This window comes from Cnephaeus nilssonii, assembly GCF_951640355.1.
Source record: "Cnephaeus nilssonii genome assembly, chromosome: 7".
NCBI lineage: Eukaryota > Metazoa > Chordata > Mammalia > Chiroptera > Vespertilionidae > Cnephaeus > Cnephaeus nilssonii.
In genome coordinates this window covers 37,173,251-37,187,194 of record NC_137078.1, presented here as the reverse complement: position 1 = coordinate 37,187,194, position 13,944 = coordinate 37,173,251, and the positions used below count along the sequence as shown (strand labels likewise).

Below are 13,944 nucleotides of genomic sequence, written 5' to 3'. Positions count from 1 at the left end.
AGTTGGGAGAGACCAGGCCTACAAGGGAGGGCAGTTGTGGGTGATCAGGCCAGCAGGGGAGGGCAGTTGTGGGCAATCAAGCCTGCTGGGGAGGGCAGTTAGAGGTGACCAGGCCAGCAGAGGAGGGAAGTTGGGGGTGACTGGGCCTGCAGGGAAGGGCAGTTGGGGGGACCAGGCCTTCAGGGGAGGGCAGTTAGGGGTGACCAGGCCTGCAGGGGAGGGCAGTTAGGGGCAAACAGGCTGGTAGGGAGGGCAATTAGGGCCAATCGGGCTGGCAGGGCAGCAGTTAGGCATCGATCAGGCTGGCAGGGAAGTGGTTCAGGGCAATCAGGAAGGCAGGCAGGTGAGCAATTGGGAGCCAGCAGTCCTGGATTGTGAGAGGAATGTCTGACTGCCTGTTTAGGCCGGCTCCCTGTAGGATTGGGCCTAAAAGGGCAGTTGGACATCCTTTGAGGAGTCCCAGATTGGACAGGGTGCAGGCTGGGCTGAGGAACACACACATGCACCCCATGCACAAATTTTATGCACTGGGCCTCACTTTATTTAATGAAACCCCATTTTTATATTTCCTACATTCAAAACCATCAACCTTAGTCACTTTAACTACTAGATGAATTGATCCTATAATTATAGCTTCCTTCAGGATGTTTTTCTTATCCAGAATACTGGTTAAATGTGTCACTCCTTGTATCCATGGTACCTGGTACTGATAACACTGCGTGTTTCTTATCTCCCAACTAGGATCTGGGCCTTCTCCTCAATCATGAATATCTGCAGGATTTAACACAAAATTCTAGAATTTAGATGCCAGTGAGTGTTTGTCATCTTGTAACTTTCAACCAAGTGTAAAATTAGAAGTTATATACCTAATAAAGAAAATACTGAGTGTTCAAAAAAGATAATTAGACCTCATTATTCTTAATTGGATTTATAGTTTATAGAAATACATCATAGAAGTTGAATTATGGTGGCAAATTAAAATGTAAGTGGATTATCAAGAACAAAGAAGACTCTCTGCTTTACCTTTTCCACATCGCCCAGGCCCTCAGTGTCCAAAAGTACCAGAGTGTGGTTGGGCTTCGAGGGGTGGGGTACACACCACATCCAGATGCCCTTGGTTTCAGACCGCACTGTAGAGCCCAGACAGAAACCTGCAAAGGAAGAGGAGAAAGCATATAGAGTAACAGCAGATAGTCCAGGCTGCCCATAGGCTACATTGGTTAAAACTATGGGAATGTGTGTGCCAGGCTTGGACTAAGCTTGCTTTCATTTCAGCAAGAACAGCCTATCCAAACTTTACACATGTTTAGGACATTCTCTAGAAACACTTTGGGTTTCCTATTCACTCCATACTATCAATGGCTCAAGCTATGTCACATTACAGAATTACTATAATCTCTATTGACGTTTACAGTCTTTTCTGACACTGAAGAGGTCCCTTCTTCTTCAGGTTCTGGTGGAGTTCCAGCAGAATGAGGCGCCAGCATGAGACTAGAGGTCAGGAATGTGGTCCTCTCACTTCCCCTTAGTGAGCTTTGGTGTCCCAGTGCCTCAGGTCCTCCCAGTGGGTCACAGCCCTTTCATTTAGCTCCATCCAAAGTGCTTGTCTTTGCCACATTCTGGTTTTACTTTTTGCTTGTCTGTTCAGGCTATAGGAGTGACTACAATTACCAGGCCATCCCTACTGCCACCCTTTCGGTGCTTCCTCATCTCTAATTAATTCTCTGTGACCTGCTTATGACCTTAAATGTGTCCATCTGTTAAACATTCTTTAGTTATCCCTTGAGAGGTTCCTGTGTGTCCTGCCAGATACTGGACTGATAATTAGCTTTATTGAGCTATTTTCCCTTTCACTCCTGCATTTTTCATTCATTTCTTTTCTCCTCTTTAAGGAAATGAGGAGGGGTTTTTCACTGCCTCAGGTGGGCATATAATGGAAGTGAAAACAGAAAAAAACTGTGAAATGTGCTTGCTCCTCTTTCAAAAGACTCATACCTACAGGTGGGATCCATGTGAGGGATATGCCCAAGAACCTGTGTATGATATATCTTGCCCAACAGATCAACATTTTTAACATCTGGCATAGGCCAAAGTTGCCTTCAATGGGGACTAGAGATGGACATGATGGAATGCGTAGGGGTGGTTGAATCAGCTTGGCTCAGGCTATTCTATTTCCACATCCAGTGAGTTCTCCATGGAGAGGTTATAAAGCCTGAGATGCCTGCATTCCTACACAATGTGATAGTAGTTGATTGTTTGTTTAGTAATACAGAGTTATCTGAACCCTCACTTCTCCAGTGAGAAAATGTATATAGAAATCTTCCTCCTGTCAGAGTCTGGGGGTCACTGCGGGACTGAGAGCCAAGTCCCCGCCCTCCCACACATGCCTCGAAATCACGCAAGACCCAGACCTGGATGGCCCCACCCCCATCAAGCCCTGCTGGGCGGGGGGTGCATCCTCAGGTCCCTCAGCCTGGGGCAAAGGGAACGGCTCAAGGTCCTCTGGCCTGACACTGGGACGACGGGGGGTGCGCCTTGAGGTCCTCTGTCAAGCCCCGCTGGTTGGGGGTCACAGCCTGAGATTCCCAATCAAGCCTCTCTGGGCAGGGGGCGCAACTTCAGGTCCCTGCTGATTGTTCGTTAAGGATCCTTTGGGAACTCAGCCACCACTGTGGGCACAGCCATCTTATGTTATGGGATCCCCACCACTGCTGTGGGGGCAGCCATCTTGTTATGGCATGATGGTCAATTTGCATATTCCCTTTTTATTATATAAGATATTATATACGATGGCTGTCATCAAAAAATCAACAAACAACAAGCGCTGAAGAGGAAGTGGAGAAAAAGGAACCCTCTTGCACTGGGGGTGGGAAGGTAGACTAGTGCAGCCACTGTGGAGAACAGTATGGATTTTGCTCAATAAACTAAAAATGGAACTTTCATTTGATCCATTAATCCCACTTCTAGGAATATATCCCAAGAAAACAGAAACACCAATCAGAAAGAATATATGCACCCCTATGTTCATAGCAGCATGATTTACTGTACAATAGCTAAGATTTGAAAACAGCCTAAATGCCCCTCAGCAGATGAGTGGATTAGAAAATTGTGGTACATCTACACAATGGAATACTATGCCATAAAAAAAGAAGGGATTATTACCATTGGCAACAGCATAAATGGAGCTGGATAGCATTATTCTAAGCAAAATAAGCCAGTCAGAGAAAGATAAATATCACTCATATGTGGAATATAATGAACAACATAAACTGATGAACGAAAATAGAACCAGAGTCATAGAAGAATCAAACAGATTGCCCAACCTATGAGGAAAGGTGGGGGGGTGGGGGGGAGGAGAGGGTAAGAGATCAATCAAAGGACTTGTCTGCATGCATATGAGCATAACAAATGAAACAGACAAGGGTAGGGATGAGGGCATGTGCTGGGGTGTGGGGGTGGCCGGGGAGAGGTCAGTGAGTGAATGAGGAAACTTATGTAATACTTTAAACAATAAAGAATCTACACTAATAAAAGAGTAACATGCTAATTGACCATACCTTCATGACGCCCACCAGCCAGTCAGGAGTGAGTATGCAAATTAACCCAACAAAGATGGTGGGTTAATTTGTATACACAGGCACTGAGCAGCCGGGGGCAGGGCTGGACACTTGCGTCATCGCCATGGTGATGATGCAGGCATTCCACACCATCCCAGCTGTTCCGGGCCTCTAGGCAGCATGGGAAGGCGGGAAGGTGGCTCCGGGCTGGAGCGAAGGTGGTGCCGGCAGCCAGGGGAAGGAAGAGCCATTCTTGCATGAATCTTCGTGTATCAGGCTTCTAGTTTTTAAAAAAAGCCTATGAATTAATTTAAGACAGGCAAGGAACATTGTGGCCCAGAAGTTCTATACAAAAAAGACCAAGACAAAATGTATTTTATTGGAAGCAAAGGGAAAGATTGTGAAGCAAAAAGGAGAGAGGGAGAAAGGAAGAAAAGGGAGAGAAGGAGTGAGACAGAAGGCAAGAGACACAGTGAGAGAAAAATTAGAGATATTTCTAGGAATTGGCATTCAGCGTATTGAGTTTGAATCCGTATGGTGCAGAGCTAATGAGACACAAAGGAAGACACTGGAAAATAAAAATGGTGTGTGGTCTTCATAGAGAGAGAGGAGTTATAGGACATGGGCAGATTGCTCTAAAAATCAGAAAGAACAAAAAAGGGCAACCTAATAGAAAAGAAAAATTACCTCAGGAAATAGAAAATGCAAAGAGTAAATAAATATGTGAAAAGATTTTCAAACTTATTTGTAATGAGGCAAATAATATGTAGCTATACAGTCATCAGATCACCAAATTTTAAGTCTTTTAAAACATTTTTACGAGGATGTGGAGAATTCTCAATTACTGCTAGTAAACATATATTGCATATAAAGTTTGAAAAGCTGTTTGAGAGTGTCTGGAAAGGTTGACAACATATATACTCCATGACCCGGCAATTTTATTTCTGGGTCTGTCACACATGGTAGTTTGTGTACATGTGCACTAGAATACACAAATAAGATTCATGTCAGCATTATTCATAAAAGTAAAAACCTGAAAACAAAAGCAATGTTCATCGACAACAAATGGATAAATAAATGCTGGTATCTTCTCACAATAGCAATAATGTAAGATAGTAAAAGTAAATTACAGATACATATGACAAAGTAGGTAAAACAAATATTTTTTGAGCAAAAAAAGCAAGATTCCAAAGTATATCAAAATGGATTTCTCTTTATATAATATTTAAGCTATTCTTACAAATGCATGAACACCTTGTAAAACCACTTTTACAAAGGAAGAGTGAAAGCATGCACCATGAAAATCAAAACATTGGTGAGCTCTAGTGACATGTCAGAGGGTATGTCTAGGGATTATGGGTGCTGGTGATGTTTTATTTTTGAATATGGACAGTGTCTACACAGAGGATCACTTTATGTATATTAACTTTGTATATATGTATGTTTTGTGCACTCTTCTGCGGTATATTTCACATATAGGAAAAGACTCAATAAAGAAAAGATGGTATAATTTAGCAAAGTTTTACTCAGAAGTGAAGGAAAAAATTGGATGGTGGTCCCATGGAGATGTGGGATATATAGAATATACTGTTGTCTGTTGTTCCTTTCATCCCTTTTTGAAAGCAGGACATGTTCAACATTATTTGTGTCCTAGTTGAAAAGGCCCTAAAGTTTAGGCAAAAGTGATGGGAGAAGAAGAAAGGGAATAATTGCTGGAGCTGAGCTCCTCAGCAGAAAGAGTGGATGGGATTAAGAATAATGGGTGGATCTTTGGATTAAGTTGGGGAACCCCTTATTACTGGCACAAAGAGTGAGATTTTGTGGAACAATGGGGTTTAATATATTTATTTCATCATTTCAGCTAGAACTTTTCTTCAGTGGCAGGAGTTAGTCTCTTTTTGAACCTGAAGGAGATGTGATCAGGCTGTGTTACCACTATCTCCAAGCAAATGGCCCCCGCCCCAGAACAACACTCACCATGGTTCTGTCCTGCCAGGCGATTCATCAGGTAGGATTTTCCTGTCCGATACAGACCTGTGATGGCCACCACCACCACAGGCTGAGAGATCTGGTCTAGAATCTCCAGTGCTGTTGGGTTTACTGTCAGCTGATTATTCTGATTTTCCACCAGACAGATGGGGTGCATCATGGTGTATCCAGAGGCCATGGTGAGCTGTAACCCAGAGGAACAACTCAGTATAGCACAAGGTCCAGAAGTCATATCTAATGCTTACACAAGTGATAGGTATGTCAGTTCTCTACCAGTATGTGTACAACTTATAAGTCAGATTCCTACATTTTGTATGTTTCTAAAAGATACTTATTTAGCCTAGTGTGTCAAGGCCTGGCACAGATTCCTTATGTACATGATCATATTGGTCTTTAAATAAACCCTAATACAACCTTGCTCATGTGATGCTTAAAAGGAATAGAATAAGCAAAACAAAACTCTGATGATGGGGCCATGAGAACATTAACATATTGAGGGCAAATAGAGGCAGAATGGGACATTCAAGAGATTAGGAGTGACCAGAGTAGATACCAAGAGTTCCAGAGTGATTTTTTCCTTGATAACTGCATATATTCTCTGAGTACCTACCATGTGCTGGGCACTGGTCTATGTGCTTGGTATCAAGGCGAACAAAATGGATACCAATTCCTGCCTCATGGATCTCTATTCTAGTAGGAGGAGACAGACAATACAGAAAGCAAATAAGCAGCATGCATTGTATATGTATTTTAGATGATGGAAAGTGCTCAGGAGAAAACAAGCAGGAACTGAGATAGGGAGCACGGGGGCTGAATTTAAATAGAGGATGGTCAGGAAAGGCCTCTCAGCAAAAGAGAAATAAATGTGCTCTGTGACCTTGAGAACAAATGTAGTGAATCCTGGGAGCTGTAGCAGTTGAAGGAGGGGAGACTTTGAGAGGAAGAAGGCTAAGAATGAGACTCCCTCTCAAAATACCATAGGCCAGATCTTTATAGGACCCAGATACAGTTATGAATGCAGGAATTCATTTATTTAAACTAGAATGAAATGGTATTTTTTTGTTTTGTTTCTGGGCTGGCAGGGAGGAGAGTCTGTAGCCTGGGTGATTTCGGGTGTGCCCAGAGCTGGCAGAGTCACACAGCTGGGAGAGGTCCTACTTTACTGTTTCATCACAGTGGGTGTTTCATGCAATCAAGGGACAGAAAGCAGTCAAAGTGCTTTGACTGTCCCTTCACTTTCTCAAAGACAATCCTACAGGTGCTCCTTGCTCTCCTAACTGTGTGCACTGGAAAGAGTAATTTCTCTGTGTCTCAGTTTGTTCTTCCATAAAAATGGTAATCTCGGTCATTATGATCTTTAGAAAGATGAAATATATGATGAATTTTATAATGCTCTTAAAATCATGTGTTGCGTACTGAATCCTTTATTAGTATTGATTAAAAAGTGAGTGTTTAAGAGGGTAGGGAGATAAAAGTTTAAATGAAGGTGTGTATTTGGCTTTGAACTGAACATTGACATCTCTTTATCCAGTTTTGAGCATGTGGAGAACACATCCCATGAGTAGGACTCAGGAAGGACAGGAGCAGCAGTACCAGCTGGGGGGCGAGAAGAGTCCTGCTGGAGGAACACAGAGCAGTCCTGGGATGTCTGAGCACAGATTCAGGAGTGGCTACCAGGGTTCAAATCACTTCCTGTTAATTAGACCTTGAAAAAGGAACTTACCTCTGAGAGCCTGCATTTTCTTAGTGTGATAGATAAAGCAAGAATTCCTGCCTGACTCATCACTGTACAGACTGGTAACACACAGGGTCTCCATAATTAAGTCTTTTCCAGGATCAATGTAGTGTTTAACAATGAGCAAGTTAAGCAATGTGTTAAAATGTGTTAATCTGTTCAGTAAGCTGCAAATTGCAAAGAAATAAGGTGTCTAAAATCTTTTCCTCAGAAAATAACATAAAAATTTTAAACACAGAAAACAGAGCAGACACCATCCAGAACCACCAGAGGGCTGGCTGAGCAGATGCTCTACAACTAGAATAAAAGAGAGGGGCACGCGGGAATATGCTGATGCCGATGAGCCAAAGATCACACTTTAAGAACTATGGCTCTGGCGACACAATGGCGGCCTGGAACGTGCTCGCTGCAGTTCCCCCGGCTGAGGGGATGGCTCCACTCGCTGCCGAGCAGGAACAGACGAGCCCCTGGGAGACATGGGGTGGGAGACCCCGCGCTTGCTGACCTCCGAGTCCTTCGAGAATCTCAGCGCCCCGGAAGTGGCCAGGGGTGCATGCCCGGCGACTGGCAGCCGCTGCAGACCTGAGCGCCGAAGCAGCGACCCCGGACCAGCCCGCCACCATGCACCGGGTGCACCGGAGCTTCGCCGAACCCACTGCCCAGCAAGTTCCGCGGCAGCAGCCCCGGAGCTTTGAGAAAATGGCCGGAGGAATTGCTAAGAAGGAATTGACAGATGAGAGTTGGGATCGGGAAGACGAGGCCCCGCTGGGTCCTGGATCCAGGAGCACTCACCTGGCGACTGGTTGCCGCTGCAGACCCGAGTGCCACCACGCACCGGGCGCACCGGAGCTTCGCCGAGCCCGCCGCCCAACGAGCTCCGCGGCAGCCGCACTGGAGCTTTGAGAAAATGGCCGAAGGAATTGCTGGGAGGGAACTGACCGACAGGAATTGGGATCGAGAAGACGAGGCCCCGCTGGGCCCTGGGTCTGGGCGAGGCTGGGACATGGGTCAGGGTGAGACTGAGTCCCGGGTCTGGGTGAAGCGGCGCGCCCCTGGGTCCGGGCGAGGCCACGTGCCCCTGGATCCGGGTGAAGCCGCACGCCCCTGGGTCCGGGTGAGGCTGGGTCCTGGGTCCAGGTGAGGCTGAGTCCCGGGCCCGGGTGAGGCCGTGCGCCCCTGGGTCTGGGAGAAGCCACGCGCCCCTGGGTCCGGGTGAGGCCACGCACCCCTGGGTCTGGGCGAGATTGGATCCCAGGTCCGGGTAAGGCCGTGTGCCCCTGGATCTGGGTGAGGCTGGGTCCCAAGTTGGGGTGAGGCCGTGCGCCCCCGGGTCCGGGCAAGGCCGCGCACCCCGGAGTCCGGCTGAAGCTGGATCCCAGGTCTGGGTGAGGCCGTGCGCCCCTGGATCTGGGTGAGGCTGGATCCCGGGTCCAGGTGAGGCCGCGCCCCTGGGTCCGGGTGTAGCTGGATCCCGGGTCTGGGTGAGGCCGTGTGCCCCTGGATCCGGGTGAGGCTGGGTCCTGGGTCCGGGTGAGGCCGTGCGCCCCTGGGTCTGGGCAAGGCCGTGCGCCCCTGGGTCCGGGTGAAGCTAGATCCTGGGTCCGGGTGAGGCCGCGCCCCTGGATCCGGGAGAGGCCACACGCCCCTGGATCCGGGTGAGGCCATGCACCCCTGGGTCCGGGTGTAGCTGGATCCCGGGTCCGGGTGAGACCGTGCGCCCCTGGATCAGGGTGAGGCTGGGTCCTGAGTCCGGGTAAGGCCGCCCCCTTGGGTCCGGGTGAAGCGGGATCCCGGGTCCGGGTGAAGCCGTGTGCCCCTGGATCTGGGTGAGGCTGAGTCCCAGGTCTGGGTGAGGCCGTGCCCCTGGGTCCGGAAGAGGCCACACGCCCCTGGGTCTGGGCGAGGCTGGGGCCCGGGCCCGGGTGAGGCCACACGCCCCTGGGTCCGGTTGAGGCCGTGTGCCCCTGGATCCGGGTGAGGCTGGGTCCTGGGTCCGGGTGAGGCCACGCGCCCCTGGGTCCGGGTGAGGCCATGCACCCCTGGGTCTGGGTGAGGCCACGCGCCCCTGATTCCAGGTGAAGCCGTGCCCCTGGGTCTGGGCGAGACCAAACCAGAGGGAGTCGGACCTGCATTACCACCATTTGTCCACCATCCAGAGCTAAAAAGTCAGTGCCGACATGTACACATAAGGAACTGGTGGATATTGAAATTGGGTCTCAAAAGAACTGTTGGTCCAAAAAGAAACTCACTACAGACTGATTCATTTGCCTGTCAGCATTACTATTATTGCTCTTCTCACATTCGGTTCTTATAAGTATATTTCTAGTGACACATGATCTCACTCATCTAGGGGAAATGATGAACAACATAGACTGATGAACAAGAACACACCCAGAAACAAGGAGGCATCGATCGGACTGTCGGGCCTCAGAGGGAGGGTAGGGGAGGGTAGGTGTAGCGGGGAGAGATCAACCAAAGGACTTGTGTGCATGCATATGAGCCTAAACAATGGTTAAGGACAACAGGGGGTTGGGGGCATCTGTGGGGAGGGGGGTGGGATGGGAATGAAGGGATGAGGACAAATATGTGACACCTTAATCAATAAAGAAATTTTAAAAAAATTTTAAACACAGATTCTCTGTACCATTTATCTGTTGTTGTTTTCTTTTCTAAAGTTTATTGGGAGCAGAGGTGGGGAATAAACATTAGTCTTCTACTGCTACTTTATAAGCAGGAGAAATTGCAGAGTTTTTTTTCTTGGACAGAATATTTAAAATTTTGGTAGGAATAGATGAGTTCACAAACATTATTTTGAAGAGTGAATGTAAACTGGAATACCCAATCCAAAAGCTGCTAAGTTCAAATAAACAAGTAAAATAAAGTAGTTGTCCTGTATGGAGTTAGTCAGTTTCCAGTTACTCCTCAGGAGAGTCAGTCACCTTAAGTGATTGTGAAAACTACCTCAAGCCTTCACTTCTCAGCCAGTATGACAGGATATTCTGAGATCATTCTTGTATGGGCCACACATGAGAAACAATGCCTGGTAAACCAACACCATTAGATTTTATAGTTATTTCTAACAGTTGGTGATGAACTAAATTATTCTACATCACACAGCTTGTAATATCTTTGGAATATTAATTACTGTTAAATACAAAAATAATCAGAGTCAATCTATAAGGAATTAAATTGTCTGTACATTAAGGAATAACTTTTTCTCTCAGTTTTTCCAATGCCTAGATGCCAGGGTTCTTGTCCTAACATTAGAAAGGGTTCATTCAGCAATCTGGGGAAAGGCTGTGCATTAATTAAGTAGGAGTCCAAAGACGAAAGATAATTTTGAAAGGCAGTGGGGGTCAGAGGAGTTTCAGCTAAAGGAGCAAAGACTCCAAGTTCTTAGTTCTTCTACCTTGTCTCAGAACCCCATGCTTTATATTAACACAATTTGTCCTAAGACAAGTGGAGATGATATACATCAAAGGGTAGGGTTTACAGAAGCATTGTCAGATTGTGGAAGAGCCTACACCTGTTCAGGTGTTTTGCCAACAGGAGGCAATAACATGTAGATTAAGAAGCCCTGAGTTGCCCTATCCAGTTTGGCTCAGTGGATAGAGTGTTGGCCTGTGGAGTGAAAGGTCCCAGATTCAATTCCAGTCAAGGGCATGTACCTTGGTTGCAGGCACATCTCCAGTAGGAGGTGTGCAGGAGGCAGCTGATTGATGTTTCTCTCTCATCAATGTTTCTAACTCTCTATCCTCCTCCCTTCCTCTCTGTAAAAAAATCATGTAAATATATATGTGTGTGTGTGTGTGTGTGTGTGTGTGTGTATATATATATATTTTAAAGAAGCCCTGAGCTGTATGGCAGCAAACAATAATCCTTTTCAGGTTTGGGGGAAGTGCCCTCTAGCCACTCCAACAGGTAAGTATATATTTGACTTAGCCCTTGTTGAGCCCCCAAGTTTCATCAATCTTTTGATAAAACTCTTGTAATTATGACATGCTAGAATTGGCTCCCGGGACCTGGAGGTGTGGAGTTGGAGGTGGTGGTTGTGGTGCATGGGTGCTGAAGACAGGGGACAGGATCTCAGCTGTCCTAACTCTCCCTGTCCCTGACGAGGGACAGAGAGATGGAGGGGAAGAGACTCCACCAGGAGCCTCTGCAAGTGGATGGGGTTTACTCCATCCATCCCAGGAAGGGTTTAGCCCCTTTTGGCATTCGAGGGAGGAGTCATTCCTTCTCCCCCAAAGCAGGGCTGTTTGTGTAGCCCTGGGGAGGGCCAGAGAGGCAGCTTGTACTGGTGAGAAGTTGGATGAGTGCTGGTTGCCTCTGATCCAAAGGGGAGGCCTGAGCTGCTGGTAGCCAGGCGCAGTACTAGCCTCCTACTGCCCCCCTGCCCTCCAGTGACAAGTCTGTGCTTCCAGTGTGGGGTGTGCATTTAGGCACCTGTTGTTGTTGCTGTTAAGGAACATGGGCCTGAAAAAGCAAGTCTAGGATGGAACTTAAATGTCTTTCGTGCTGCAGACAGCGGACACATTCTCAGCTGTCCTGGCTCTTCCCTCCGTCACTCCTGCTTGTCTGGCTACTCCAGATAGTGACCACTTTAGAAGTTGAAAATCATGCCAGATATTTAGTACAGCCAATCAGTTAAGGGTCCAGTTTATTAGAACCCAAATCAAGATAAAAAGGACATGCAATTTTTTGTTGTTAGAGAAGTAGATGAGGAGTGAAGTTCATACCAAGCCAAAGCCAAGGAATTCAGAGGCAGAGTTTCCAGAAAGCAAGAACAAAACTGCTTCAGAGCACAGAGAGGTCAGATAAACAAAATGTTGGCTTTATTGATGCACCACAGTAGGTTCTTTAAAGAGAAAATTTTTAGTGAATTAGTGGGGCCAAATTCTACTTGTAAGGTGTAAGAAAGAAGTTCGCATAAAAAATTGGATCTAATGAACCTGGGCTATGTTTTATTTTACATTTTAAAGTGTTTAATTTCAATTACAGTTCAGTATTGTATGAGTTTCAGCATACTACATAGTGGTTGGACATTTCTATAATTTAGGAAGTGAAACCCCCTATAGGTCTAGTACCCACCTGTCAGTCTGCATAATTATCACAATATAATTCCCTATATTCCATAGGCTGTACTTTACATCCCTGTGACAGTTTTCTAACTGCCCATTTCAACTCTTTAATCCCTTCCCATTTTCATCCAGCCCCATCCTTCCTCCACCTGGCAACCAGAACCTGGGTTACTTCTAAACCAAGAAATCCACTGTGAAACAAAGCTCATATGTGTGACTAAAAAGTATGGTATTTCTGAAATAAAGTTCTTACCTGTATTTTCTCCTCAGTGTAGGTTGGAGTGATTTCTGTCACTTCTCTGTCTTTCACTGGATGGTTGGGCTTTTATTCACTTGTCCGATGTCATGTGACTTTCCGGAATTCCTAAAGACCCATTAATTAGAAGTGAAGGATTTAGAGTAATGTGAAACTGAAAGCACTGAGTACAAAGCAATGACACAACATCCAAAATAGGAATTTCTGAAAGCTATCCAAGGAGAGTTCTTGGATTACACAGGATTCTTTACTACCATATTTTTCCGTGTATAAGATGCTATTTTTTTCTAAAATTGTTAGACTGAAAATCAAGGCGTGTGTTATACATGGAAGTCAGCCAAGGAGGGAGCCAAGCAGGTGCATAACTGCCCGTACCTTGTCATATAGGCTTCCACCAATCAGGAGCCTTATTGTTATCAATGTCAGCTGATGCTGTAATTGGAGGTGGAGATGGAGAGTGCGGCAGATGCAAAAGGGACCAGAGCTTTCTAAGCCCATAAAGATGACAAAAAAATAAAAAGATAAATACCAATAATCTTACTCTGCAAAATTCAAACTGAATGTAACCAGTTATGCAAAAGAGAATGGAAATAGAGCTACAGAGGGACAATTTGGACCTCATTCCACTGAGTATATGATCAGCTAGTGGGGAAAATGGGAAGAACAACACCTTAAAATGGCAAATAAAGAAAAAGGCCTTAAGAGGGAAACCAGCAAAGTGTTTAAAATATTGATATCTTGGAGGAGAAACCAAGATGGCGGCCTAGGTAAGCACCTAAACTGCTGCCTTGCACAACAATTTCAAAACAACAACTAAAAGACAGAACGGACATCATCCAAAACCACAGGAAAGCTGGCTGAGTGGAAATTCTACAACTAGAAGGAAAGAGAAAAGATCACAGATCAGAGGAGCCACAGAGTGCTGTAGTACGGAGTTGCACAAGCAGAGAGGAAGGGTGGCCGAATGACTGGCTGGTGGGAGGGGAAAGGGAGCCCCCAACTGCACTGAACCTCAGTTCTGACTGCACTGAACCCCAGCTCCGGCTGAAACCATGTGGACCTAGGCTCATACGGGTGGAGCCTGGATTGTAGAGAAAGGCACACAGAGACTTGGAGACTCGGGGGAGCTGCAGCGTGCAGGAGTCTGGAGGCGCGCACACGCGAGTGCGCACAGAGAGGTCTGACTGTGGAGGATGCCGCAGGCTTCCCATAGCAGAAGGAGTCAGAAGCTCCTGACTGCACTGAATCCCAGTTCCGACTGCACTGAAACCCAGTTCCAGGTGAGCCCCTGGGGGACTACGCTCTTACAGGGGGAATCTGGACTGT

General features: G+C 46.4%; 1 protein-coding gene across 1 annotated transcript in view; it reads right to left on the bottom strand.

Moving 5' to 3' along the window:
- The window catches only part of LOC307103649 (guanylate-binding protein 7-like), a 28,235-nt gene extending 15,530 nt beyond the window's left edge, over window positions 1-12,705 (bottom strand). Inside the window, exons 1-3 of the mRNA XM_079778095.1 lie at window positions 12,616-12,705; window positions 5,535-5,730; window positions 1,024-1,151 (exon numbers count right to left, since the gene is read on the bottom strand). Of these exons, the coding sequence (XP_079634221.1) occupies window positions 1,024-1,151; window positions 5,535-5,724 (318 nt within the window). The 5' untranslated portion in view covers window positions 5,725-5,730; window positions 12,616-12,705. The remainder of the gene's footprint in view (window positions 1-1,023; window positions 1,152-5,534; window positions 5,731-12,615) is intronic.
- Window positions 12,706-13,944: the final 1,239 nt, after the last annotated feature.